The sequence below is a fragment of the Zalophus californianus genome, chromosome 13 (assembly GCF_009762305.2).
Source record: "Zalophus californianus isolate mZalCal1 chromosome 13, mZalCal1.pri.v2, whole genome shotgun sequence".
Classification (NCBI taxonomy): Eukaryota; Metazoa; Chordata; class Mammalia; order Carnivora; family Otariidae; genus Zalophus; species Zalophus californianus.
In genome coordinates this window covers 210,657-236,807 of record NC_045607.1, presented here as the reverse complement: position 1 = coordinate 236,807, position 26,151 = coordinate 210,657, and the positions used below count along the sequence as shown (strand labels likewise).

General features: G+C 48.2%; 1 protein-coding gene across 8 annotated transcripts in view; it reads left to right on the top strand.

The window, feature by feature from the left end:
• The window catches only part of EHMT1 (euchromatic histone lysine methyltransferase 1), a 137,154-nt gene extending 128,778 nt beyond the window's left edge, over window positions 1-8,376 (top strand). For all 8 annotated transcript variants that reach the window (XM_027615859.1, XM_027615860.1, XM_027615864.1 and 5 more), the window contains 2 exons: window positions 6,980-7,155; window positions 7,362-8,376. In XM_027615859.1, the coding sequence (XP_027471660.1) occupies window positions 6,980-7,155; window positions 7,362-7,539 (354 nt within the window). In that variant the 3' untranslated portion in view covers window positions 7,540-8,376. The remainder of the gene's footprint in view (window positions 1-6,979; window positions 7,156-7,361) is intronic.
• Window positions 8,377-26,151: the final 17,775 nt, after the last annotated feature.

The window sequence follows — 26,151 nt, the reverse complement described above, 5'->3', positions numbered from 1 at the left end:
TTGTGTCTTGCAGGTGTATTCCCTCTGTGGCTTATTGATGTTTTAATGAATGGAAGTTCTTATTTTTATTGTAGTCCAATTTTTCTGCCTCTTCCTCCATACTGTGGGTGTGGGTAACGTCCCAAGTGAAGCCAGGCTTTTTACAGCCAAGACTGTACAGAGGCACCTGTGGGGCGTCTGTAGAAGTACAGTCAGCCTCCGCATGTAGGCGTTTGCTGCAGGGCCCGGCTTCCCCACGTCGCTGTGTGTGTGACTCAGGACCATTTGATGAGGGGGTCGTCCTCTTTCCCAGTGCCCTGCAGCATGGCTTCCGCCATAACGCAGGCGACGTGTGCGCCCGGGGCTCCCTCTGTCCCGCTGCTGACGCCATATTAATCACCCTAACCTTACGTCCTTTTACCTTGGGGTCTTTAGAGATGTCTTTCTCTTCTTGGTCTCTTTCAGTTTCTGTTTAAGTTGTACAACTTAGGGCAGCATTGAACCCATGAGCTAGGGCTCACTGGGGTTTCTGCCACCTGCTTTTCCAGGTGATGAACATGGTGGATCCCTCTACTTGTTTGTCATCTTCAGTTGCCCCCGCTAAGGTTCCGTGGTGCCCTATGTGCGATCTTGTAGATCTTCTGTTGGGTTTTTTTATCTGATACGTTTTTGATCATCTTACTTTTGGGGTCAATTTTATTGTAATTAATTGACGTTCAGTGAACTTTAAGCGTGTGATTTTAGTTTTGACAAATGTGTGTATGGTCTAATCAGCACCAGGAGCAAGATTGGAGCACTTCCTCTGCCCCACGGTGCCCCCACCCTGGTTGGCCGTGGAGCCGCCATCTGTCTCCGCGGCTGGGTTTTTCCTGTAGGTGGGGCCAGAGCATGTACACCCCCTGTGTCTGGCTTTTTCGATCCACCGAGGTGGTGGCGGGTCCCTTGACCCACCAGTGGCCATGCTGCTTTGTGCTACTGCCTGGGGATGGACCTGGGTGTTTCCAGGTTTTGCTGTTAGGCGTAACCCTGCTATGAGCTTGTTTTTTGTGGGTGTGAATTTTCGTGTCTCCTGGGTAGTTCCCGGCAGTGGGATTACTGCTGTTGGGTTAAAGTGTATATTTAATAACTTTAAAAGAAACAGCAGGCAGTTTCCCAAAGTGGTTATTACCGCGTTATGTTTCCTCCAGCAACAAATGAGAATTTCAGACACTCCAATTTTAATGTGCACTTTCTTGATGATTTCTTTTTTAAAGAATTTATTTTTAAGTATTCTCTATGACCCAACATGAGGCTCGAACTCACAACCCCGACATCAAGAGTCACATGCTCTTCCGACTAAGCCAGCCAGGCACCCCATTTTCTTGATGATTGTCGGTGTGAGCATCTTTTCACGTGCTAGTTGGTCTCTTATATCTTCTTTTGTGCAGGAATTTTTAAAACTTACTGCCCATTATTTAATTGGGCTACTTACCTTCTTCCTGAGTTGTAAGGATTCTTTAGGTTTCCTGAGTCACGACCTGTGTCAGACATGGCTGTGTCTTTTTCTCCCAGCCTGTGCCTTGATTGTTCATTTTCTTAACAACGTCTTCTGTAGAACAGAAAATTTTTTTATCGTTTAGTGCTTTTTGTGTCCTAAGAATTCTTTGTCTCCCACAAGGTTGTGAAGATTTTCTCCTTTCTCTAGGATTTTCATATTTTTAGCTTTTAGATCCGCAATCCATCTTTTGTGTGTGTGGTTTGAGACAAGGCTCAAGATTCCTCTTTATCCATGTGAATATATGATGATTCCAGTACCGGCTGGACGTTGGCTGGAAAAGCCTCTGCTTGGACCGTCGAACGTAGGTCTGTGCCTGGACTGTGTTTAGTTCTTTTGATTTATTTGCTGACCCTCACACCGGTACTGCTGTCTCTTCACTACTGTTGACTCAGAGGGAATCTTGAAGCCAGGTAGTGCCTTTTCAAAGGTCCTTGTATAGCTCTCTGGAGTACTCTGCATTTCCATATACATTTTAGAACCAGGGTGTTCATACAAAAAGAGGCTGCTGGGATTTGCCTGGGATTGTGTCCAATCTGTTGAACCACTTAGGGGCGTTGGCGTCTGAACAGCATTGAATCTTCTCCCATTGGCTCGTGTCTGGGCATGGAGCCAGCCCGCCCTGGCAGACCCCAGCCCCTCATGGGGAAGCTGTTCCAGCAGGCCCCTCTCTCATGCTGACAGTTGCCCGTGGCTGCCCGCCCCCCGACTCCTGGCCTTCCAGTCTTCCCTCAGTCCAACCCCGCCAGCCTGGGCCCTGCATGCCGCTCCCCACAGCCTGCTTCTGTGGCTTGTTCATTCTGGCACACGAAGGGCCACAAGTACACCAGAGCTTCCCAGGGTTTGCTCCAGCTCAGACTTTGTGTCCCCGTTGCATGGCCATGTCTGTGCCCACGGGGCCCATGTGCCCACTGCTCGCTCCCTCCCCACCCGCCGTTGAAGGCATCAGGAGACTTTCTGGCTCTACCTTCGGAATGTTTCCCGGATCTGACCACCTGTTGCCAAGCTGCCTGCCTTCTCTCTGGCCTGGACTGTCCTGGGCTCTGGGTCTGTGCTCAGACCCCAGGGTCTCCCTCTCCTTGCTATTCTAGAACCTTCTGAATACCCACCTCCTTCCAGCCTCCTTTGCCTGAATCTGCCCTGGTTAACCAGGGTGCCTGTGCACTCTTAGCATCTCAGAGTGGGGGAGTCTTGCAGGGGCACCCTTCCCACAGTGTTTTTGTCTTAGAACTAGAGACACGTAGTTTCTTTATCAGAAAAACTTTAAAAAAGCAAGCAGCACGCACATCTGAAGAGAGACATTTTACAGACCCGAGGCATGTCATTCATCATGGGAAAGATACGATGTTCATGTGGACATGAATGAATGCTGGCCCCGCTGAGTGGCTCTCAGGTCTGGAAGAGCTTCTTGCTCCAAAGATGGGCAACCCTCCTGTTTCTCTGTGTACCTGTGTCCCTTGCCCCCACAGAGTATCTAAGCTGAGTGTGGGCAGATGAGCAAAAACTCGGGGTAAACCACAGAAAAACAGTTTTACTTAGAGACACCGTGCAAGAGGCTAAGGAAGGTACAGGTGATGTGTGGGGGGCTGTGGGGCCCAGGGACCAGTGGGTTGAGGACTTACCTTTGTGCTCTCTGCCTCCAGGGTTGTGGAACCTGCCGCTTATCCCCCTGGCATGGAGGGGGGGCTGTGCGTGTCCTGCAGGCTTTGGGTGATGCTGCTTTTGTTAGGGGTCACAGATGGGCTGTGGCCTCCGCTGTGGTAGGGTCCACTCCTGGCACGAGGGCCTCTGCTGTCGCGTGCTTCTCACCCTGAGGACGCCCCGCCCCTCCATGTGCCCCTCACGCATCCTGCCCCGAGTCTGACCAGCCTGCCCCGCGCCCTCGCTAGGTGCCTGCCTCCTCACTTTTAGGCTGCCCTGTGGTCTCTCAGGTAGTTAGGAAAAGACAGTTCCTCCAAGATTTCTGTTTCTTGCCTTTGTGGACAGTTTCCTATTTATGTCATGACAGCCCTAACAGGAAGTAGAGAAAGCCCGTGTGGTCGAGAGCCGTATGCACACCACCCCTTAGATCTCACTTTGTTTCATCCATTGTGTCGACGATATGGCGTCAGTCGCAGATGTGCCATTTTGCTCCTGAGAAGCTCAGCATGTGCGCCTGCAGGGGTGTCACTGTCACGCCTCACAAGACTGACCGTTTCCCCAGGGTGTGCGCCACTGGCTTGCCCCCACCCTCCTGGTGTCCTGTCTGTTTTTTCTCACAGAGGGCAGCCACCTGACCCTTGCGCTGTCCCACAGGAAGCTGCGTTTGTGTGTGTGCCTGTGGGGGCTGCGTCCCTGTTCTCCATCTTCTGGTGTTTTCTGCAGACGGGGTGAGGGTAGAGGCATCCCCAGAGGACCTGCAGGGTCTGCTTCTCCCAGGTCCGGAGTAGGTGATGCTGCCCGCCCTTCTGATGCCTGGGCCCTCCCTGAGGGGCGTTCCACTTTCACGTTTCATAACAGATTCTTCTTTTGGAAAGAAAAATCTTCCCCACCCGGACCTGGGCTTTCTGGTAACTTGTCCTCAGGGACAGGCAAGACCAACACATGTTCTCGCCACTGAGGAAGGGTTGGAGCAGGAGTGACTGGTAAAGGGATTTGGGCCTTGTTTTCCTTTCTCTTTGACGTGTTGTTACAGCTCCTGATTTTTTTGTACTGAGTGTTCTGACCAATTGTCGTCAGCTTGTGCCCAGTGGAGCCTGTTTGCACTGGCCTCGCCTCCCTTGGCTTTGTTGTGTCTGGTTCCCCACATTCGGCCTCAGACTTCTCTAAGCTGCCCCGGGTCCTTGCAGTAGAGGAAATTTTTGGATACCGAGTCAGGACACCAGGGTGGCTGCCCTCAGGATGTCATTGACTCTGGACTAATTTTGCTTTCACGCTTGCATCCCGCCTGTAAAGGTGCTGGTTCCCAGTGGTGTCTGCGGTTTTGGAGGGGCGTCGCACCCCAAGAGTGTGCGTGCCAGGTCTTTGTTTAGAATGTGCCCACCCAGGACGCCGAGCACCAGCCGTGCAGCACTTGGCGCACGCTGCGCCGTGTGGGTGGGCTCCTGTTTAGGTGTGTTTATTTGTCTTAGTTCATTTTAAATTCTAGAATTTTAGGGCTGCCCAGCTGGCTCAGTTGGTGGAGCATGAGGGTCTTGATCTTGAGGTTGTGAGTTCAAGCCCCATGTTGGTGGTAGAAAGTATTTTAAAACAAATAATAAATTCTAGAATTTTAAATACTATTTTTTAGTTATGTAAAATATTTACATGTTTTAAAATAGACAGTACCCGAAAAGGTTATATTCAGAAAGTCTTGCGTGTTTTGTGTTACCCCACAGGTAACCCTTTGTAGAAACACAGAGTATCCGTGTGTGTTTCTTACTTCCTCGCCCTTCTTACAGAAAAGGTGGTTACCCCCCCACTTTCTGAGGCGCTCCCCGTGGCTCAGGGGTCACATATTAGGAGTATGTGCACGTCATTCTCATTGTTTTGGGCACGTTCAGGTTGATTTCAGCCTTTGCTGTGACTTGCAGTGGCATCTCCAGGACCCATCCTGCACACGAGGCACCACTTTGTGGGGCACTCGCCCTCGCTCAGGTCCCTGAGGCTGTGCCCAGCCGTCCCATGCTGGCTTTGAGAGCCGGGGGGCAGTGGCGTGGGAGCTTGGACTGAGGATTTCCACTTGATTCTTTCTTGTTGTTTCTATGTCTCTGAGATACTCACTCACGGAGAGACGTGCTCTGTCTTACGTTGTCGGGGACCGCCTGACGGGGGCTGCAATGTCCTTGTCTGTCAGCGCAGCATCTGGGTCCCCTCAGGGCTGAACTCTGTTGATTTTCTTTTCTCTTTAGAATGTGTCTATCTCCTTGGTTCTTTGCCTTTGTCCGTGTTGATGTGTCGGCAGCTCCAGTGTGCCTCTGACGTGTGTCGTTTGCTTTGTTTGACTGGCTGGCTGGGCTTGACTGTGGGTTCTGCCTCTGTCAAGGTGGCGGCGTCCACCTGCCTCCCCTGGCATCCCCGGCAGCCATCCTGGCATCCATCCTGACTTGGGCTCAGGCAGGGACTTGTGCACAGAACAGTCTGAGCCCCACTGTGCCCTGCAGTCATGGGTTCTAGTTACTCACTCTTGATTCTGCACGAGGGTCTTCCCTGTGGGCTCCGCACGTCCAGGCTGCGTGCCCTCCAGTGCTGGTCACAGTTTCTCGGGCTGTTTACAGGAGGGGAGCTGCTTCCTGCAGGGTGGGGCCACCTGCACATTTAGTCCCTAACATCTAGAGGCAGAGGCCAAAATCTGTGCCACGTGAGTCATTTTGGAGCTTGGCGTGTCTTTGGGATCTGCCAAGAGGCGGGATTGCCAGATCAGGGGCACATATGCCTTTGGTTTTGTGGGAAAGTTGTCAGAGACCACCCGTCTTTGTCACCATTTTGTCTTCGCTTGACCACTGAGGATCCTTTGGCTTCTGGTAAATGCTTTGCCCGCCACAGGACACACACCTGGAAGGCCCCCTTCTCCTCCTTGTATATCTGGTCTTCCTCCCAGACTTGGCGCTCGGTTCCTGTGACTGTGTAATAAGTTCCCACAAACATAGCCGTGTGAGAAGATCCCTGCTCACTGGCTGTCCACTGTGAGGGGCAGACATGGAGTGAGCAGGCTCTCTGCTCAGGGCCCCAGGGGCGGGCAGGAGGGGTTGCTCTGGGGAGAAGTGCCTGCAGCCTGTTGAGGGGCTGTAGGACTCGGCTCCTTGCGTCCCAGGGCAGATGCCCGCTACTTCGATGGCTGTCCCAGGCTATGCACATTCCTCACCATGTGGCCCCTTTGACTTCAGGCCCTAGTGCTCTGGGTCTTTCCAGAGAAGACTCTGCTACTTAAAGGGTTCCTGTGGTGAGGTCAGGCCCCCAAGCCAACCACCCTTTCTCACTGTCAGCTCAGTGTCCTGCTGCGCTGTGTATCGTAATCCCGGGAGCAGTGCTGAGGCAGTGTCCTGGGACTCCCTAGGCACTGGCTCCTCTCTGTGCCACTGGGTTAGCAGGACATGGCGGTGTTCCTGTTTTGTGGTTGTAACAACCTCTCAGGAGCCACCTGGCAGCCCTTGGCCCGAGTGCTGCTTCCGTCCCTCTGTGCCACCTGCCCACACACTCCATGTCTCCCAGCCACTCCTTGGGATCTGCTGCTCCTCCATCACCAAGTCCCCGAGGAGCTACCCCCCACTGCACGCTGGCTTCCTGCCCCGCCCCATGGTCCCTGCAGCCCTGCTACCTTCCTCCTGCTCCTGGTGGCGTCCGAGCATCAGATGGCCCGTGTCTGGCTCATGCAGCCAGACTAGTGGTGTGGAGTGGGCAGGCTCCCCGCAGCACTGAGGCCTGTCGTGCCCCTGCTCTGGGGTCATGTTTCTGCCTGAGGTCTACAGACGCCTGTTCGAGCTCCCTGCTCTCCTTCCCGCCCGCTAGGATGGCGAGGTATACTGCATCGATGCTCGGTTCTACGGGAACGTCAGCCGCTTCATCAACCACCACTGCGAGCCCAACCTGGTGCCCGTGCGCGTGTTCATGTCACACCAGGACCTGCGGTTTCCCAGGATTGCCTTCTTCAGCACCCGCCTGATTGAGGCTGGGGAGCAGCTGGGGTAGGCGCCGAGGTCCCCAGGGGCTGGCTGGGTTTGGGGACCTTCTGGGATGCGGACACGTGCTGCTCAACACAGGCTTATCCTCAGTGGTTCTCTGTGTTTCCACAGCTCTGAGCTGGGACGGATGGCTCTGCTCAGGCTGGGTCCACCCTGCTCCCAGGCGGTGTGGGGCCTGGATGCCGCCCTCAGCTCTACTCTCTCCCTAGGTTTGACTATGGGGAGCGCTTCTGGGACATCAAAGGCAAGCTGTTCAGCTGCCGGTGTGGCTCCCCCAAGTGCCGGCACTCCAGCACGGCCCTGGCGCAGCGGCAGGCCAGCGCCACCCAGGAGGGCCAGGAGAATGGCCTGCCTGACACCAGCTCCTTCACCGCCGACCCCCTATGAGTGGCAGCCGGCCTGGGGCACCGAGCGTCGGTGCTGTTCACACTGCGGTTGGAGAGGAAGGAGAAGCGGATGCCTGAAGGCCCCGACCTGGGGCTGCAGGGACGTGGGCCGCAGCTGCGAGGCCCCGGCGTGGCGGCCCGTGGGCTGGGGGCGGGCGCTTTGGAACACTCTGGGATTCCGCGCTGGCGTGACCTTGTGAGTTTCTGATGATGGTTTTGTCGTTTCCACGTTTCTCATTCCCCGTCTGCTCCCCTGGTTCCCGTTCCACTGTGGGGCTTGTTGGTGAAGTCCTGTGGGCCCAGGCTCCCCGCGTGGCACCCACCGAAGACACAGTCACCCGCAAGCTGCTCCGTTAGACCTGCCTGCCCGAGGCCTGCGTGGCAGGTGCCAGTTCCTGGGCACTGCGCAGACGCTGTCCCCACCTCGACCTAGGAGAGGTCAGGGCCGAGCCGTCCCTAACTTTGGAGAAAATGTGGGTTTGCTTTTTAAAGAAGTCCTATATCTAGTCCTATATATCAGACCTCTAATGCATTTCTTTCCAAGGAAGCGGTTTGTTGGGTGCAGGAGGGCCACGGCCCACGGAGGACCCCGCACCAGCCCTGCCAGCTCAGCGACGCTGGCACCTTCTGTTGATTTTTAAACCACATGCTATGATGATGAATAAACTGATTTATTTTCTACCATTATTGAACATTAGGACAAATAAAAAACACAAAACACAGACAACGGTGCTGATTCTGGTGTGGTTTCTACTCACCATGTGAAAATAAACTATCAACTGTATAAAGAGAACAAAGTGATTTTAGAATAAAATGCAGGAAAAAACTTTTTTTAAAATGTTAGTCTTGTCGTGGAATAAATTTGCCATCACCTTTTGTGTGACGGCTGCCAGGTCATATACTTTTTTAAATACTGTAACTAGTGCAGTAGCAGTGGGGTTTTGTGCGGCTCTTCTAAAACATTCATGATGCAGTCATGTTTATTTTTTTCTGTTAAAATGTTTTTGACAGTTTTAAGAGCAGTCTTTTGGCTCAGACCATTTCTTGTTCTGTTTTCAATGAAATCAATAAAAAAAAAAGTACTTTAAATGAGGTTTTTATTATGGTATCATGTTTCAACTGGTTTCTGCAGAACACCTGTGCTGCCTGTGAGGGTGCTCACGGGCTCACACGCAGCCTGGGGACCAGTGGGCTGGGTCCAGTCCTGCGCTGGGGCCTGAACCAGGGCACTGGGAAGCACACGCCTTCTTTGCACTGCAGCTTGCCCCTGCAGAGGACACCACCTGCACCCACCCACCAAGGCAGACACGTGGAGTCTGTGCACGTCGCTTTGTGTGTGCATGCGTGTTGCGTGTGTGTGTGTGTGTGTGTGTCTTTGTACGACCAGCACCAGGCACTGAGGCCCAGGTACCGTTCTGGAGGCTGCTGGGGCTGTGCCAGGTAGGTCCCCAGAATCCTGAATCAGATCTGCTTTTGAAGGTGATGAGGCTGGGGGGCTTTTTTCCTGTGGCCCCCACCCCTCAGCAGGAAACCCCTAGTTCCAAACCCACTGCCTCTGTGTTCTGTGCCAGGCTGGCCTCCCTCACCGGGGCACTGTAAACCCAAGAAAAAACGGCTGAGTGCTTGGTTTTTTCTACAAAGAAGTCACTCAGTCAGACATTGTCAGACATTTATCTGGACAGTAACAGCTCCTCTGCACTTCACAAATAGTCCAGGCAGGGTGCCTTCCCTTTCGGCCCTTGAGAAGGTGACTCAGGCCTGGGTGTGCATGAGCGTCTGTGACCAAGTGGGAAAGAGGCAGGGCTGATCCTACAGAAAAGGGTGACACGCCTTCCTCCAGGAGGGCTCTGGCGTGGCTCCCCAGGCCTGTCATCTTTCTCCTCTGGGTAGTGCCTTAGAGTGGGGGCTGTGCTAGGGCAGTAGGCCCACAGGATGCCTCGTCCCAGAGGCAGTGGGTGGGGTGGCAGGGGTTCCACCTGGAGCTTGGATTTCAGGCCTTGCGGACCCCACCAGCCCTGTGTGGCCCTGCCCCCAGCACCCCCCGCCTTGGGTTCTGAGCTCGTTACCTTGCAGGCAACTAATCCTGTGCACTGGGTCAGATGCTAGGTGTGCAAACAGCTCTCTGTTGAATCAGGACCCAGTCTGGTCGAAAACTTTTGGCCTGGGGGGTAAGTGGACCCTGCCGCCCCCAATGGACACCCTCACAGCAAGTTGTGGGCGCCTAAAACAAGCCCCCACAGGGTTTGGCTTTGAGGAGCCTGATGTTCGTGTCCGGGGCTGCTGTGTCACCAGGTCCTGGAGAGCTCCATGGGGACCACCTCAGCTCCAGCTGTTGATGTCCCTAAACCCACCCTGTGGCTAGTGCTCGGGGTTGGGGGTGGGGGAGAGGGGTCTCTGCTCTAGCAGGAAGCAAACTGCAGGTGGCAGTGTGGGCCTCTGGCTTGGAGGTGAGGTGGGCCCTCTCTGAGGCCTCCAGAGGGGCAGCTAAGCTAGAATGTGAGCAGTCACCCCGGCTGCACCTCTGCACGCAGAACACATGGGAACTGGAGAGAAACCAGGAAACCCACCAGGAGTGCCCCTCATGGCCTCCCTTCGTCTGTGTGGACGTTTGTCCTGTCTGTGACCCCTCGAGTGGCTGCAGTTAAGTCCTTGCTGATGTGTGTGTGGATGTTGACTGACGTTGTTTTGGGAGGAAGAGCTCCATGTGCCATCCTTGTGTGGTGGTTCTCTTAGAAGGGGTCAGAGGGCATTCCACAGCATACGTTCTGGAAGCAGTCCCCCAAAACCCCCCATAAAACGTACGCCAGCCTTTGTCTCCACCAACAGGGTACGTTTCCCACACCTCACACACCCCGTTGTCATGCTGCCACTCCTTCCAATCAACCAGAGCAAAACGATACCTCAGTGCCTTACAGTTTACTCTCTGGTTGTTGATCAACCTGTCTCTGTATGTGTTGCAGGTCGGCCTTTCCTCTAATGTGAAGTTTTGCAAAATTTCATTGTGGTGTTCATGTTTCCCTTAATTAATTTGTATGAACTCTTTATATATTCTTTGCTTTGTACCCCCACTGAATTTAAGCTTTTTATGTGGTAAAATCGACTGTGACTTCTGATTATGCACTATATTTAGAAAAACCTTCTCTGCTTCCAAATTATAAAAATACTCTCCAGCAGTTTTTCCGATACTTTATTTTTCAGTTTAGCTCTTAAATCTAGGTGGGATTCATTTTGTGTAGGGCGTGAAATAACTATAAATTTAATATTTAAGAAATTGAGGTATTACAGTTTACATATGGAGAAATGCATGGATTTTATGTGTATGACTCAGTAAGTTTTGACAGATTTCCCTTTGCCCGTGTAACCCAACCCTTACCAGAGAATAGGGCATTCCCATCTATCGCCCGGGAAGTTTCTTTCTGTTCTTCCCGGCTGGTTCCTGTCTCCGAGAGGCCTCTCCTGTTCAGGTTTCTTTCACCCTAGGTTTGTTTTTTCCTTTTGTGGAACTTCATATAAACAGAACCATGCTGTAGATTACTCTGTCCTAGCTTCTCTTGCTCAGTTTTTTGTTTTGTTTTGTTTGGTTGGTTTTTTTTTTTTGGCTCTCGCATTGGTTTTTGTCGAAGCGAATTCCGTAGTAAGGATATGCCAGATTTGTTTACCCATCCCCCATTGCACGAACATTTGTGTCTCTAGTCTGGGGCTATTATCAGTAAGGCACCTGTGAACATTCTGGTATAGTCTGTTCGCACATGTGAATTTGTTTGTCCGGGGAATAATCCCTGGGTGTGGGTTCCACTGGGGCTGTGCCGGTCCACACCAGTCATGTGTGAGACAGCTCTGCTTGTGTCCCTGCTAGTATTAAGTGCTTCCCATCTTTAATTTTGCCTACTCTGGTGGGTGTGTAGTGGCATCGTGGTTTTTATTTGCATTCCCGATGGCTAATAATGAGCACCTTTTCAGACACTTCTTGTCCGTGTGTAGATCTTCGTTTGCAAAGTATTCGGCCTTTTGTGTATTTTTTAATTGTACTATTTTTCCATTACAGAGCATAGGAGTTCTTTATGTGTTGTACGTACAAGTCCTTGTCAGAAGTATTTAAATGTTTTCTCTCAGTCTGTTACTTTGTGTTCATTTTCTTAAGAGCAGAAGTTTATAATTTTGGGCAAGTCCAATGTCTCTTCTGGGTGGGGGGAGAGGTATTTTCTCTGTCCCACTCCAAGGTTGGGAAGATCATCTGCCATTTTCTTCTAAAGCATTATACTTTCAGATTTTATATGTTGGTGTGTGATCCATTTTCAATTAATGCTTGAGTAAAGAGGGCATGTCCAATGTGGGCATTCAGTCGTTCTGTACTGCATTTTTTAAAAAGATTTGAAGAGTCTCCCATTGAAATGCTTTGGCTCCTTTGTAGAACATTAATTGATATGTGCATGTGGACTCCATTTATGATTATTTGCCTATCTTTATGTTTTTATTACTGTAGCTTCATTTTGAGTATCAAAATCACATGTGGTATAAATACTTCAAATTGTTCTTATTCTTAAAGATGATTCTTTAACTATTTTAGCTATCCTAGGACCTTTGAATTCTTTTTTAAAGATTTTTTATTTATTCATTTGAGAGAACAAGCAGGAGCATGAGCAGGGGGAGGGGCAGAGGCGGAGGGAGAAGCAGACTCTCCGCCGAGCAGGGAGCCCGCCTTGGGGCTCGATCCTAGGACCCCGGGACCATGACCTGAGCTGAAGGCAGACGCTTCACTGACTGAGCCACCCAGGCGCCCTGGGCCTTGGTATTTTTATGTAAGTTTTAGAAAGAGCATATAAATGCCTAACAACAACAAAAAGATGGCTTTTTTAAACTTTTAAAATCAACTTTGTTGAGATATAATTCACATATCATAAAATGCACTCATTTTAAGGGTTCCATGAATTTTGACGAATGTAAGTACTCCTATAACTACCACCACCACAATCAAGATGTAAAGAACACCTGCACCGCCCCCCAAAACTTCTCAGTGCCTCTTTGAAGTCACCCTGCCCCAGGGGAGCTGATCTGCCCTTGTTAATACAGATGAACAGTTCCCGTTCTAGAATTTCTATAATTGGAACCATACAGCATGCACTTCCTTATCTCACAATTTAAAAATAGATGTTAAGCCAAAGATGCCAGGTAGAATCTCACACTTTCAGGAGAGCTGCAGGGCAGGGCCAAGCCTTGCTTCTCTGAACCATTTGAGGGTAGGCAGCTTGATGCTCCGTCATCCCTCCACGGACGTCCTCCTGTGTGACCAACACCAGGACGGTGGCTCTGCTCCCGTAGACCCCATGCGGCATTTGCCTTCGTCCAGCCCCACTCGCCGAAGCACGTGGGTCCAGCTCGGCACCCTGTTGCATTTAGTGGTCCTGTGTCTTCGATCATCTTCAGTCCGGAGCAGCTGTGTCTCCTTGGTTTTCACTTCTGAAGACTACAGGTCAGTTTGCTTGTAGAATGCCCTCTCTTTGGATTTGTCCGTGTCCTCTGGGTTAGATGTAGGTTGTGCATCTTTGACAGGAACGCCACGGAAGGGGTACCGTGTTCCCAGTGCATCCCGTCCGGTGGCCTGCGAATCGGATTTGGTCCACGTACTGACAAGGCGACCTTTAATTATTTGATCACGATGGTGTCTGTAAGCCTCTCCCACTGCAGTCTCCACTTTCCCGTTGAAATTCATGAATATTCTGTGGAAAAGCCCTTGGAGACTATGTGAAGATCCCATCCTTCACCACACTTTGAACTTACTTGTAGGCATATGGACTCACAATTTCCTATTTGATTCAGTGGGTTGTAATCTTACTATTATTGGTGTGGGTGCCGAAAATGTCAAAAATTGGACGTGGTGGGCACTCTTTCAAGGTTGCCTCGGTCTCCTGTTGACATGTGCTGTCCTTCATGAGCACGTCTTACTTTATGGCACGTCAGAATGTCCCAGGTTCGTTTTCTGCCTCCAACCTGGTAGCAGCCCATTTTCCGAAATTTAAATTGACCAGTTTTACTACTTGTTTTCTCTTTATCTCATCTGTTCTTGGTTCCTTTGTTTCTTTTTTTCTGCTTTCTTTCCTATTAAGTATACTTTCATAATCCATTCTGTCTCCTCAATTGGCTTATTAGCTGTACCCTTTGTTTGTTGTTTAGAGATTGCTCCAGGGTTTACAATATGAATATGCATCTTCCATTCAGCACAGTCCACCTTCATATAATGTTACATTGTACCCTGTTATGTATATAATATCTTACATCTCACATGAGAACTTCACAGCAGGATAATTCCACTCCCCCAAACCTTTGTGATATTGTCATACATTTTACTCCCTACAGTTTATACCCCAAGACATTGTTACTACTTTTGCTTTAATTAGCCATTTATTAATATTTTAATTTGTGGTTCGTCTACTCATTTTTTCACTGGTTTCTTTTTTTTTTCTTTCTTTCTTGTAATGATTTTTATGAAAACACTCAAGCATGCTTGTTTGATTGTACTTGGCTTTATTATGCTTTGCCGACACTGTGTGTTTTATGGATCGAAGGTCTGTGGTGACCCTGCTTCAGCAGGTCTGTCAGGACCCTTTTTCCAGCAGCATCTGCTCACTTCTTGCCTCTGTGTCACATTTTGGTAATTCTTGCAATATTTCAAAATTTTTCATTATTATTATATTTGGTGTGGTGATCTGTGACCACTGACCTTTGATGTTACTACTGCACTTGGGGCGCGTGACCCACGCCGTGTGAGATGGTGAACTTACGGCAAGTGTTGTGTGTTCTGACTGCTCTGTCGCACAGCTGGTCCCCGTCTCTCTCCCTTCCTCAGACCACCCTGTTCCCTGAGACACAACAGTACTGAAGTTGGGCCAGTCAGTAACCCCACAATGGCCTCTCAGTGCTCAAGTGGAAGGAAGAGTTGCACGGCCCTCACTTTAAATCAGAAGCTAGGAAGAATTCAGCTGAGTGAGGAAGTCCTGTCAAAAGCCAGGCCTCTTGCACCAAACAGTAGCCACGTCGTGAATGCAAAGGCAGCGTTGTTAAAGACATCACAGGTACCGTTCCAGTGAGCACACGGTGATAAGAAAGTGAAACAGCCTCCCTGCTGACGTGGAGAAAGTGTTAGTTGTCTGGATGGAGGATCGACCAGCACAGCCTCACCCAGACAAGGCCCTGACTCTTCCGTCTGCGCAGCCTGAGGAGGTGAGGAGGCTGCAGAAGAAAAGTTCTGAAGTCAGCAAAGGTGGATTCCTGACGTTTAAGGAGAGACGCCGCCTCCATGACATAAGAGGGCAGGTGGAAGCAGCTGGTTCCCCACGAGATGTGGTTGAGATCATTCATGAAGACGGCAACACTAAACAGATTTTCAGTGTTGACAGAACAGCCTCTGTTGGAAGAAGATGCCATCTAGGACTGTCAGCAAGAGAGAAGTCAGTGCCTGGCTCCAGAGCTTCAGGGGACAGGCTGAGTCTCTTGTCAGCAGGTAAAGTACCTGGTGGCTTGCAGTTGGAGCTGGTGCTCATTGACCTTTCTGAAAATCCCTGGGCCCTTGAGAATCGTGCTCCATCTCTGCCTGTGGTCTATCAGCAGGACAACAAGGCCTGGATGACAGCACGCCTGTTGACGACGTGGTTTGCTGAACACTGGAAGCCCACTGTTGAGACCTCCTGCTCAGGAAAAAGGATTCCTTTCAAAATATTCCTGCTCAGTGACTCTGTACCTGGTCCCCAAGAGCTCTGATGGAGGCGCACAATGAGATGAATGCTGTTTTCGTGCCTGCTAACATACCCTCCATCTGCAGCCCATGGGTCAAGGAGTACTTCCCACTTCCAAGTCTTAGAGTTTAAGAACTACATTGTGTAAGGCCATAGTGATTCCTCTGTTGGATCTGGGCAGAGTAAATTGAAAACCTTCTGGAAAGCATTCATCATTCTAGATGCCATTAAAAACCCTCCGAATTCATGGGAAGAGGCCAAAATACCATGATAAACAAGAGTTTGGAAGAAACGGACTTTGAGGAGTTCAGGCCTTCAGTAGAGTTCACAGCTGCGGGCGTGGCGGAAACAGCAAGAGAACCAGGATCTCAGGAGCGCCCAGAGGTGCGCGGACACGCGGCTGAGGAAAGACAGTGCTTTCTGGAGATGGAAAGTACTCCTGGTGAAGATGCCGTGAAGACTCTTGAAATGACAAAGAGTTTAGAATATCGTTTTATGTGATAGTTGTTGAAGCAGCAGCAGAGTTGAGAGGATGAGGTCCCACTGTGGGTAAAATGCTACATCAAACAGCATCGTCTGCTACAGGGAAGTCATTCGTGTGGGGAAGAATCGATGCCGCAAGTTTCGCTGTCATCTTATTTTAGGAAACTTCCCTGGACCCCAGCCTTCAGTGCCCAGCACTCTGACCATGGAGGCAAGACCCACCCCCAGCAAACAGATTATGACTCACTGCAGGCTGAGCTGATGGTTAGTATTTCTTGGCGCGTAAGTCCTTTTTAATGAAGGGATACACATCATTTCTTTTTTTAGACGTAATGCTGTTGCACACTTAATAAACTGCAGTGCAGTGTAAACATAACTTCGATACGCACTGGGAGACCACAGCATTCATTCGACTCGCTGTACTGTGATAGTCCGTTTATGGCGGTTTCCGGAACCTGGCCCTCCGAGCGCCTCTGCCGGTTACTCTGAATACTAGAATTGCATGTTCCTCCAGATTGAAAGCCGATGATTTCAAAAGCATTTATTGACTAGTCTTTCCTTCCCACGAACCTTACGTTTCGTCTCCTGGCTTGTGTGCTCACACATGCCCCTTTCCTTCCGGCTGCGCTCTCCTGGTGGTTTATTCCTTTCAAGCATGTGTCTTGGTTCCTTACGTTTCCACATAGAAAACATCTGTTGTCAATACAGTACAGAAAGGAAGCAAGTTTAAAGTCCACTCACTCCCAATGTCTTCCTCATGATGAACGGTTTCATGAATATCCAAATCTTTTATGTAAAAATATATCAATAAAAAGAACAATAGCTACCATTTCTCAAGCTCTTGCTGTTTGTTTGACTCAGTGCTTACCGCATCCAGACACTGTTAAGTGCAATCATTTAATAATTGTGCTGACCACACAGTACAGACCGTCCTCTCCTTGACAGATGATGGAGCTGATATTAAGGACCATGCCTGCGGCCACACAGCTCATCGTGGCAGGGTCATGACTGACCCACAGTCCGACTCCAGGGCCCACACCTCCCCACAGGGTTTCTGTTCCCCTGGTGACCCCATCGGGTGCCATGGTAGTCAGTCCAGGCCTTTGCCCACCTGGGGCTCTGCCTTATGTCATTGTAAGTTCCTTCATGGTTATGTTTGTCCTTCTTTGTGAAGCAACTTTTCATGTCCTTTGCCTGCTTTCAGTGAAATTGTTAATCTTTTTATTATTGATCTGAAAGAGCTCTTTGGATAGCAAGAATATTCATCCCTTGTCTTATGCATCAATAATATTTTCCAAATGTGCTTATTTACTTTGTTTATGATGGTTATTTAAAAATATATATTAGGCTTTGAGTGCTTTTTTTGCTCCTGCCTTAAAAGAATTTAAAATTCTTCTGCAATCCAACTTGGCAGCTTCTTCCTTTAAGTTGGTAGTTCTCAGCCCCTGGCTGTGCGGTGCCGTCCGTGGGTCAGCCCACGACGCACTGTGCAGTGGCTTCCGGACCTGGTGTCACACCTGAGCTTACGACACCCTTGCTGCTGTCCTGGGGATGTCACTTTACATTTGCACCAACCTTCCTAGAATTTCTCTGAAAGGGTACAGAAACGACACGGGCTACTGCCATTTTATCTTGTTAGGACTGTTCTTTCATTGCTCTTTTCCATGTTCTATTTCTCATCATTTTATTTGTTCACTCTTTCAGATTAGCTTTGTTACAAATTCGTCAACTTCCTCCCATCGGTCTTTATAAAAATCCCATTTCTCCAGGGTAAAATGTCCAGAAACAACGTTCAGATCCCCAGGTATGAAAGGAGAGAAATTTGTACAGATTTGGGAACTACCAGGACCCGAGCAGTGGTTCTCAGCGGCCATGACTCTGCCCTCCAGGGGACATTTGCTAGATCTGGAAACAGACCTGGTTGTCACAGAGGAGAAGTACTGTGAGATTTGCCGGCATCTAGAAGGATGCTGCCAAACAACGAAGAATCCCCTGCCTCCAAATGTCAGTGGTGTCCAGGTGGACCAACCCAGTGATGGAGAAACTAACTGAAAAGGTGGGGGTGGGGAAGGGCAGTGAGGACTCTAGCACAGGCCAGTAGGAGCCCCGGTGTCACCAGCTGGGCAGTGGGGGCTGGAGAGGAGGCCGGCTGACCACAGATCTCCCAGGCTGGTCAGGGAGCTTGGATTTTGAAAGCCACGGGGAGAGTGATGTGGTAGGAGCTGTGCTTTGGACAAAAGGCTCTGGCTGCTGAGGAGAAGGGACGGGGAGCCGCCCTCCATGCTGGGCCAGGGCAGAGAGGAGGGAGGGACCAGGAGCACTTCCGGAGTTGTGGTAGGCAGGACAGGGCAGTGTGCTGGGCACAGGGAGTAGGAAGGGTCTTTAGCAAGCAGTTTTGCTACTTGTCACCCGGCATCAGGTCACAGCAGAGGACAGCAGGGAGGAGCAGACCTCAGTCTCTTCCTCATGGGCTTCCATTCTAGCCAGGGAGACAGGTGAAAGAGTCACAAATAAATGCACCCTAAGAATGTCTGGACGCTGTGCAGGAGAAGCAGGTGTTATGACGATGCAGCTTCTGGCTGAGGCCTGAGGTGTGGACTGAGTTGTCCAGGCAGGGGCAGCATGCGTGCGGACTTGTGAACAGCAAGACTCGCGGCTGAGTGGCAGCCACAGAGAGCCCTGAAAGGGATGCAGGTGGGGTTGTGACACTGTTAAGGTCGCAGCTTCAACAGGCCACTTTGGCTGCAGAAAGGGGGCAGGACAGGGCCACGGTGTTCCTAGGTCACAGACAGCACTGGTCCAACAAGTAGGAAGGTGGCCACACTGATGAAAGGAGATGGAAGGGGCCCAATATCTTTATTTTTAAAAATTACTTATTTTTTTTATTTAAAAGCTTTTATTAAGGTAAAATTCACTCTAACATAAAGTTCACCATTTTAACCATTTTAAAATGTACAGTTCAGTGACATTTAATAAATTCACAGTGTTATGCAATCATCACCAATATCTAACTTCAGAAAATTTTCATCATTCCAAAAAGAAACCCCACACCTATTATCAGTCCCTCCCCCACTGGCAACCACTAAGCTCCTTTCTGTCTCTATGGATTTCCCTATTCTGGAAACATTTCATAGAATAGAATCATGTAACAGGGGCTTCTCCTATCTGGCTTCTTTCAGTTAGTGTGATGTTTTCCAAGTTCATTCGTGATGCAGATGGGATTAAATGTACAAGGGTTTTATTAGATGGTGTTAGGTGACAATGAATAGATACTTATTATTACTGGAAATAAATTGGGAGCAGGTGGGGAGGGGGCTGGGGGAGCCATCAGACGGGCACAGCTCTTTTAGTGAAGACAGTGACAGGAGGCTGGGTGGGGACATCCTCCATCACTGGGCATCTGGCTGGCTCAGTAACGCCAGTGTGGAGTCCTTGGCCCGAAGAAGTGTGGCCATGGCACGAAGGCCGTGATTGATCTGGAGCATATCGGCTGAGCCCCTTGTGAATTGTGTTTCTTATAGTTTGAGGACTCCTGTTTTCACGGCAGCCACAACTGTTTAATAATAATGTCCTGTGTGTGTTTCTTTGAAGGAAGGCTGAAAATTAATTAGCTAATCATCCACCTGAAGAATTGAATAAACCCAAAACAAAGGAGAGGAGGAGAAATATAAAGAGTAGATATTAATGAAATAGGAAATACACATATGATAGAGACAATCAGTCAAGCCAAAAATCGGTTCCTGGACAAGATTAATAAAAATAGCAAACCTCCGGGAAGATTGAGAGAGGGAGAGAGGAAAATACGTAAATAACGATAGGGACTTAAAAGCAAACACAGCCATAGATAAAACGTAGATTAAAAGGATGATATGAAGAACTTTGGGCTGGGACATTGCTAGAAAAGCAGAACTGAATCAAACTGACCCAAGAGGAGATGGAAAATCTGAACAGTCTTATAACCCTTATAGATAGAGAATCTCAGCAATTGGAATCACAAAGAAAACATCAGCCCCAGCCAGTGAGTTCCACTGAACTTTTAATGTACAAATTCTCTGTGGAAATGCTCCCCAATTCACTTGAAGGACAGCATAACCTTGATACCAAACTCTGGTAGGAATGGGTGCAAGAGGAGAACTGGGGGGTGATGTCGTTCAGAGACCAGCTGTGAAAACTCCAGACAAATTGTTAGTAAACCAAATCTCACTAGTGCCTAAAGACAATAATCAGTCGTGACCAAGTTTGATCCGCCCTAGGAATGAGAGGGTGGTTTCACTTCAGGAGATCAATTACTGTGAGCTACCGTCTTAGCATACGGGAGAAAAACCAGATGACCCTGCTAAGGCAGAAGAGACATTTGGTAGGATTCATCATTATTCATGATTAAAACTCCTAGAGATTAAGACTAGAGGAGAATATCCTGATCTGATGAAGGGCACCTACTTTTTATAAGGGACATAACAAACATGCTTCATGGTGAAAGGTTGAGAGTATCTTAAAGATGAGGAATGGGACAGTGTGTCCACCATCACATTTTGGGACATCATTGTACCAGCTGGCACGGGAAGATAAGAAAAAGAAACACAAGACAGGGGCGCCTGGGTGGCTCAGTCGTTGAGCGTCTGCCTTCGGCTCAGGTCATGGTCCCAGGGTCCTGGGATCGAGCCCCGCATCGGCTACCTGCTCGGCGGGAAGCCTGCTTCTCCCTCTCCCACTCCCCCTGCTTGTGTTCCCTCTCTCGCTGTGTCTCTCTCTGTCAAATAAATAAGTAAAATCTTAAAAAAACAAAAAAAACACAAGATACAAGAATTGGATAAGGAGAAATGAAACTTATTTTTTCAATATTATCCACATAGAAAACAAATCTAACAATGAATAGTCAGAATTAAGCAGAAAATTTAGCAATATTGCTTATACAAAATCAATATACAAAGAAGGCTGCATTTCTAAATATGAGCAACAGAAAATGTGACTTTAAAAATTGAGTCCTTTATTATAGCATGAAAATGTAAAGCACAGCAGAATAAAGCTCATATAAATGTGTAGGACCAATAATTGATGGAGAAAATTATAAAACTTTTTGAAATAAACCAAAGACCCCTCAGATAAATGAAGATCTATATTTTGCTCATGCATTGAAAGTCTCAATATCACAAGGATGTATATTTGCCCCAGACTGATCCTTTCTTTTTTTTAAGATCAAGAGGGAGAGGGGTCGGGGGGGCAGCCGTGGGAGGGGTAGAGGGAGAGGGAGAATCCCGAAGCAGACTCCGTGCCCAGCCTGGAGCCCAATGTGGGGCTCAATCTCACGATCCTGAGATCATGGCCTGAGCCGAAATCAGGAGTCGGACACTTAATCCACTGCACCACCCAGACACCCCCCTACAATTGATCTTTTGAGTCTATGCAATTCCTGTCAAAAGTCCATTGTGTTTGTATAACCTGACAAGTTGATTCTAAAAATTACATAGACAAAAGAATAGCAAGAATAGCAAAAATTCTCCTAAAGGAAAAAACCAGGTAGGGATGTTTACCTTCTTGTAGAGCTTTAGTAATTAATACAGAATGGTGCTGGCACAGAGATAGACAAATCGATCATCTGAGCAGAACCGAGAGCCCAAGGGACAGACCCGCACATATACACAACTGTGGTGTATAAAAGAGCTGGCTTGGCAGTGGGGAAAGGATACCTTTCAACAAATGGTGTTCTGACAATATAATTATATAAAAAATTAAAGCTGACTCCTGCCTTACATCATACAGAAAAATTAGTTGCATGTGGTTTAAAATGCAAAAAGCAAATGTACAAATTTTAGAAGAGAATATAGGAGAATGTACTCTAAACATTCCAGAATAACATTCCAAGAGTGTATCTTCACAAGGGTAAATTAAGGAAGAATTTCCTATGATTCAAAAATCACAAAACACAAAGGAAAAATTGGGTAGATTTAGGTTACATCATAATAAATATATCTGTATCATGAATGAGAGATGGTTTTGCAACACTTAATCTGACAGGCTCATACAAGAACATGCAAGAACCTCTACACGTCATTATGGAGAAAGATGACCTCATCGAAGGTGGATGAAGATTTGAATGGCTGATTTGATAAAGGGGAAGCATGCATGGGTAATAAATATGGGAGAAGCTGCTCAACTGTATGGGTAATCAACGAAATGCATATTAAAAGTCATAGTGAGATATTTGAAATGCCCATCAGATAGACAAACATATTGTCCTGATAATACCAGAGTGCTGGGGGGGGGGGTTGCTGAAGGAGCGTCAGTCATACCCTCTGGGTACTAATCTAGTGGAACCCAGTGAGGCTGAGATCCTGTTCCATGGCCTAGCAAATCCCTCGCCTTGATTCGGGTCTCCTGGAGCTTCTTGCCCATATACCAGGAGAACTGTATTAGATGTTTATTGGAGAATTCTTTGAAATAGCAGAAAACATAAAGGAGCACATCTACATCAAAGTAAAATGGACAAATAATTGTACAACAGACTAATATATGTGATGACAACAGATGATTCACAGCTACATGTGAAATGACAACAGAGTATTGAGTGGAAATAAAGTTGCTGAAGGATATATACAGTTCAGTTCTATAAACAGCACGGAAAACTATACAAATATTGTGCAGGGACAGAGGGAGAGAAGGGTGAGCATAAAATTCAGGAAGCAGTGGCCTCTGCAGGTAGTGGAGGTCAGGCAGCACACAGGGGCTTCCTAGGATATCCTGGGTCTATTTCTTAAGCTGGTTGGTGGGTTATTTAAACCTTAGGCATATTTTATAATTTACATGTACTTGTTTGATTTTAAAAACTAAATAGCAATATGGGGACAATTGGGGAGGGTATCCAAGAGCAGGGGGCATGCAAAGGGGGCATTTGGGGCACTAAGTCAGAAGGGGGTGGCACAGTGTTTGAACACTGAAGGATGCAGATAAGTTGGAGGTGCAGGAGTCTTGGATTCCTGTTCTATTTACCTTTATTACTTAAAAAATTAAATATTAACTTATGCAAAAACAAAAAAAATTCCTCTTAGTTCTCCCTCCCCAAATCCCCATATGGGAACCCAACACATAGTGGCAAAGGTGCAGTCTACAAGGGGAGGTACATCTCACTTACATTAGCATCAAAAACATAAAATACTTAGGAATAAATTTAACCAGGGAGATGAAAGATCTGTACATTGAAAACTATAAGATATCAATAAAAGAAATTGAAGAAAATACAAATAAATGAAAAGACACCCCCCCCACACACACACACACCCTGTGTTCATGGATCGGAAGAATTAATATTGTCAAAATGTCCATACTATCCAAAGCCATCTATAAATTAAATGCAATCCCTATCAAAATTCCAATGACATTTTTCATAAACATAGAAAAAATCTAAAATTCATATGGAACCACAAAAGATCCCAAATAGCTAAAGCAGCCTTGAGAAAGAAGAAAGCAGGAGGCATCAATCTTTCTGATTTCAAACTATATTACAAAGCTATACAAATCAAAATAGTATGGTACTAGCATTAAAAACAGACAATAGACCGGGGCGCCCGGGTGGCTCAGTTGGTTGGGCGTCTGCCTTCGGCTCAGGTCGTGGTCCCAGGGTCCCGGGATCCAGCCCCGCATCCAGCTCCCTGCTCAGAGGGGATTCTGCTTCTCCCTCTGGCCCTCCCCCTGCTTGTGTTCCTGCTCTTGTTACCTCTCTCTCTCTCAAATAAATAAATAAATAAATAAATAAATAAATAAATAAATAAATAAAATCTTTAAAAAAATAAAAAGCTTCTGCACAGCAAAAGAAACCATCAACAAAATGAAAAGGCAATTTACAAAGTGGGAGAAAATACCTGATAAGGAGTCAATGTCCAAAATATATAGGAAATGTGTAAAACTCAAGAGCAAGAAAACCCAAATAATCCAATTTTAAAATGGGCAAAGGACCTGAACAGATATTTTCCCGACGAAGATATACAAATAGCCAACAATTACATGAAACAGTGCTCGGCACCACTAATAGTCAGAAAAATGCAGATCAAAACCACAGTGAGATATCACATCTATTAGGATGGCTGGTATCAGAAAGACGAGACAACGTGTGTTGGCGAGGATGCGGAGAAAGGGGAACCCTTGTGCCTGTCAGTGGGAATGCAAACTGGTGCAGCCACTCTGGAAACCAGTATGGAAGTTCCTCAAAAAACTAAAAATAGAGCTACCATATGATCTAGTAATCCCACTTTTGGGTGTGTATTTAAGGAAATGAGACTGGGATCTTGGAAAGATGTCTGCACCCCATGTTCACTGCAGCTTTATCCATGATAGCCAGGACATGGAAACAAGCTAAGTCTCTATTTACAGATGAATGGATAGATAAGATGTGAGACATGTACAATGACGTATCTGAGTACAGTCCTAAAAAGGAAATCCTGCCTCCTATGACAACATGGATGACCCTTGTGGGCATTGTGCTGAATGAAGTAAATCAGATGGAGAAAGACTCACTGACATGTGGAATCTGAAAAAGCTGAACTCACAGAAACAGAGAAGGATGGTGGTTGCCAAGGGCTGGGAGGTGGGGGAAATGGGGAGATGTTGGTCAAAAGGAATAAACTTCCAGTTATCTTAATTAAGCCTTCTTACTACAACAACAACAAAAGGAAGGGTAACTATGTGAAGTGATGGATATGTTAACGAACCTTACTATGGTAATCATTTTGCAATATATACACGTATCAAATCATCACACTGTACACCTGAAACTTACACAATATTAGATGTCAATTATATCTCAGTAAGGTTGGGAAAAAAGAAGGGGAGGGACATCTGTAGGAGATGCTGAGGAGGTATAGTGGAGGGAATGGGGGCAAGGCCTCTACCCTCCAAGAATGGGCAGGGGGGCCGAGTTTCAAGGACAGTGGGCATGATGACAATGCTGTTGCCAAGCATGGGGCAGTACCAGCTTGGCGACCCCTGAAGACTTCCTTGGGGGGACTGTGGTGCCACCAGTCTGTCCAGTGTGTGACCTTCTGCAGCAGCTGGAGCCTCATGGGGGTACTCCTGGAGGTTCAGGGTGGGCCATTTGCCAGTGGGTAGGACAGAGGGTGAGGGACTAGGGAGCCCTGGCAGGAAAGGAGGGGGCTGGGGAGTAGGAAGCACTGAGATCTGGAGGGGGTTGTAAAACAGGTGAGCTGGAAGGCCCAGGGAGGAAGAAGAGTGTCATCAAGGGGTAACAGACTCCAGTCCTCTGTCCTAACTTCCTCACTCCCAAAGACACTGCCCTCTGCATCCCGCTCAGCTCAGAACTGCCTGCCCTACCACATTTCCCCAGTGGATTCTCTTTTTCGTTCCTCCGGATGAGCATTTCAACCTGCTCCTCCCCCTTTCAGCCTGCAATGCCCCTTCTCCCTCCTGGTTGATTATCTTGTTTCTTATTTCACTGAGAAAGTAGAGCAGTCAGAAGGCAGCCCTCCCCCTCCCCCCAGTCTACCAACCCACCTGTGCCTACAATCATGTGGCTGGTCTTCCCCTCTGCTGCAACCAGTGGGCTGTCCCAAGTGCTGTGCCCCCTTACCTAGACTAGGCAACACACCCTTCTTGCACCACCAACTTTTCTTTCTTGAGTAATTTCAATATGCATATAAAGTCCAATAACATCCCCATCTTAAAAAAAAAAAGCACATAAACTCCTTAAATGCTGGGCCTGTCTTTGGCTATATTGTACTATGTTTCTGCTCCCCTTCGCAGAACAATTCACTGCACAAGGTGTGTGCCCTTGCGTATGCAGTTCCTCGTGGGTCATCTGCTTTAACCCATTCCACTCAGGCTATTTCTTACTCTTCTACAGAAACTGCTTTTATCAAGGTAACAGGTGCTTCTGTCTTGCTAACGATTGAATGTTGGTCTTCATCTCTCCGGATTGCTCAGCAGTATTTGGCAGATGAGAATAACCTCTTTCTTGACATATGCTCCTCCCATGGCCCTGGAAACTGGACTCTCCTGACCCTTCCCTCCCTGAATTCTCTGGCTGCTCCTTCTCAGGCTCCTTTTCACCTACTTGATGCTTTCTGAGTGCCCTCCGGCCCCCCGGGCTCTCTGCTCTCTGTCTACACTTATTCTCTCAGTGATGATTTCTGATTCAGGCAGTGGTCTGCCAGGGTGGCACACTCAAAGGGACTATCTACCATGATTTGTGCAGGGTATAACAAAACTTTGAGGGATTGATAGCTCCAGGCACTGGCACCACTCCCCGGCCTGCAGAAACAAGGAGAGGGAGCAGGAACCGTAAGGGGCTGACAGGAGCTGGGACCTTCAATTGAGACTTAGGGCCAACCCCAGGGGAGCCAGCAGGAGCGAGCTCGGGGGATACATACCTTGACCTTGTTCTTTTCTTCCTC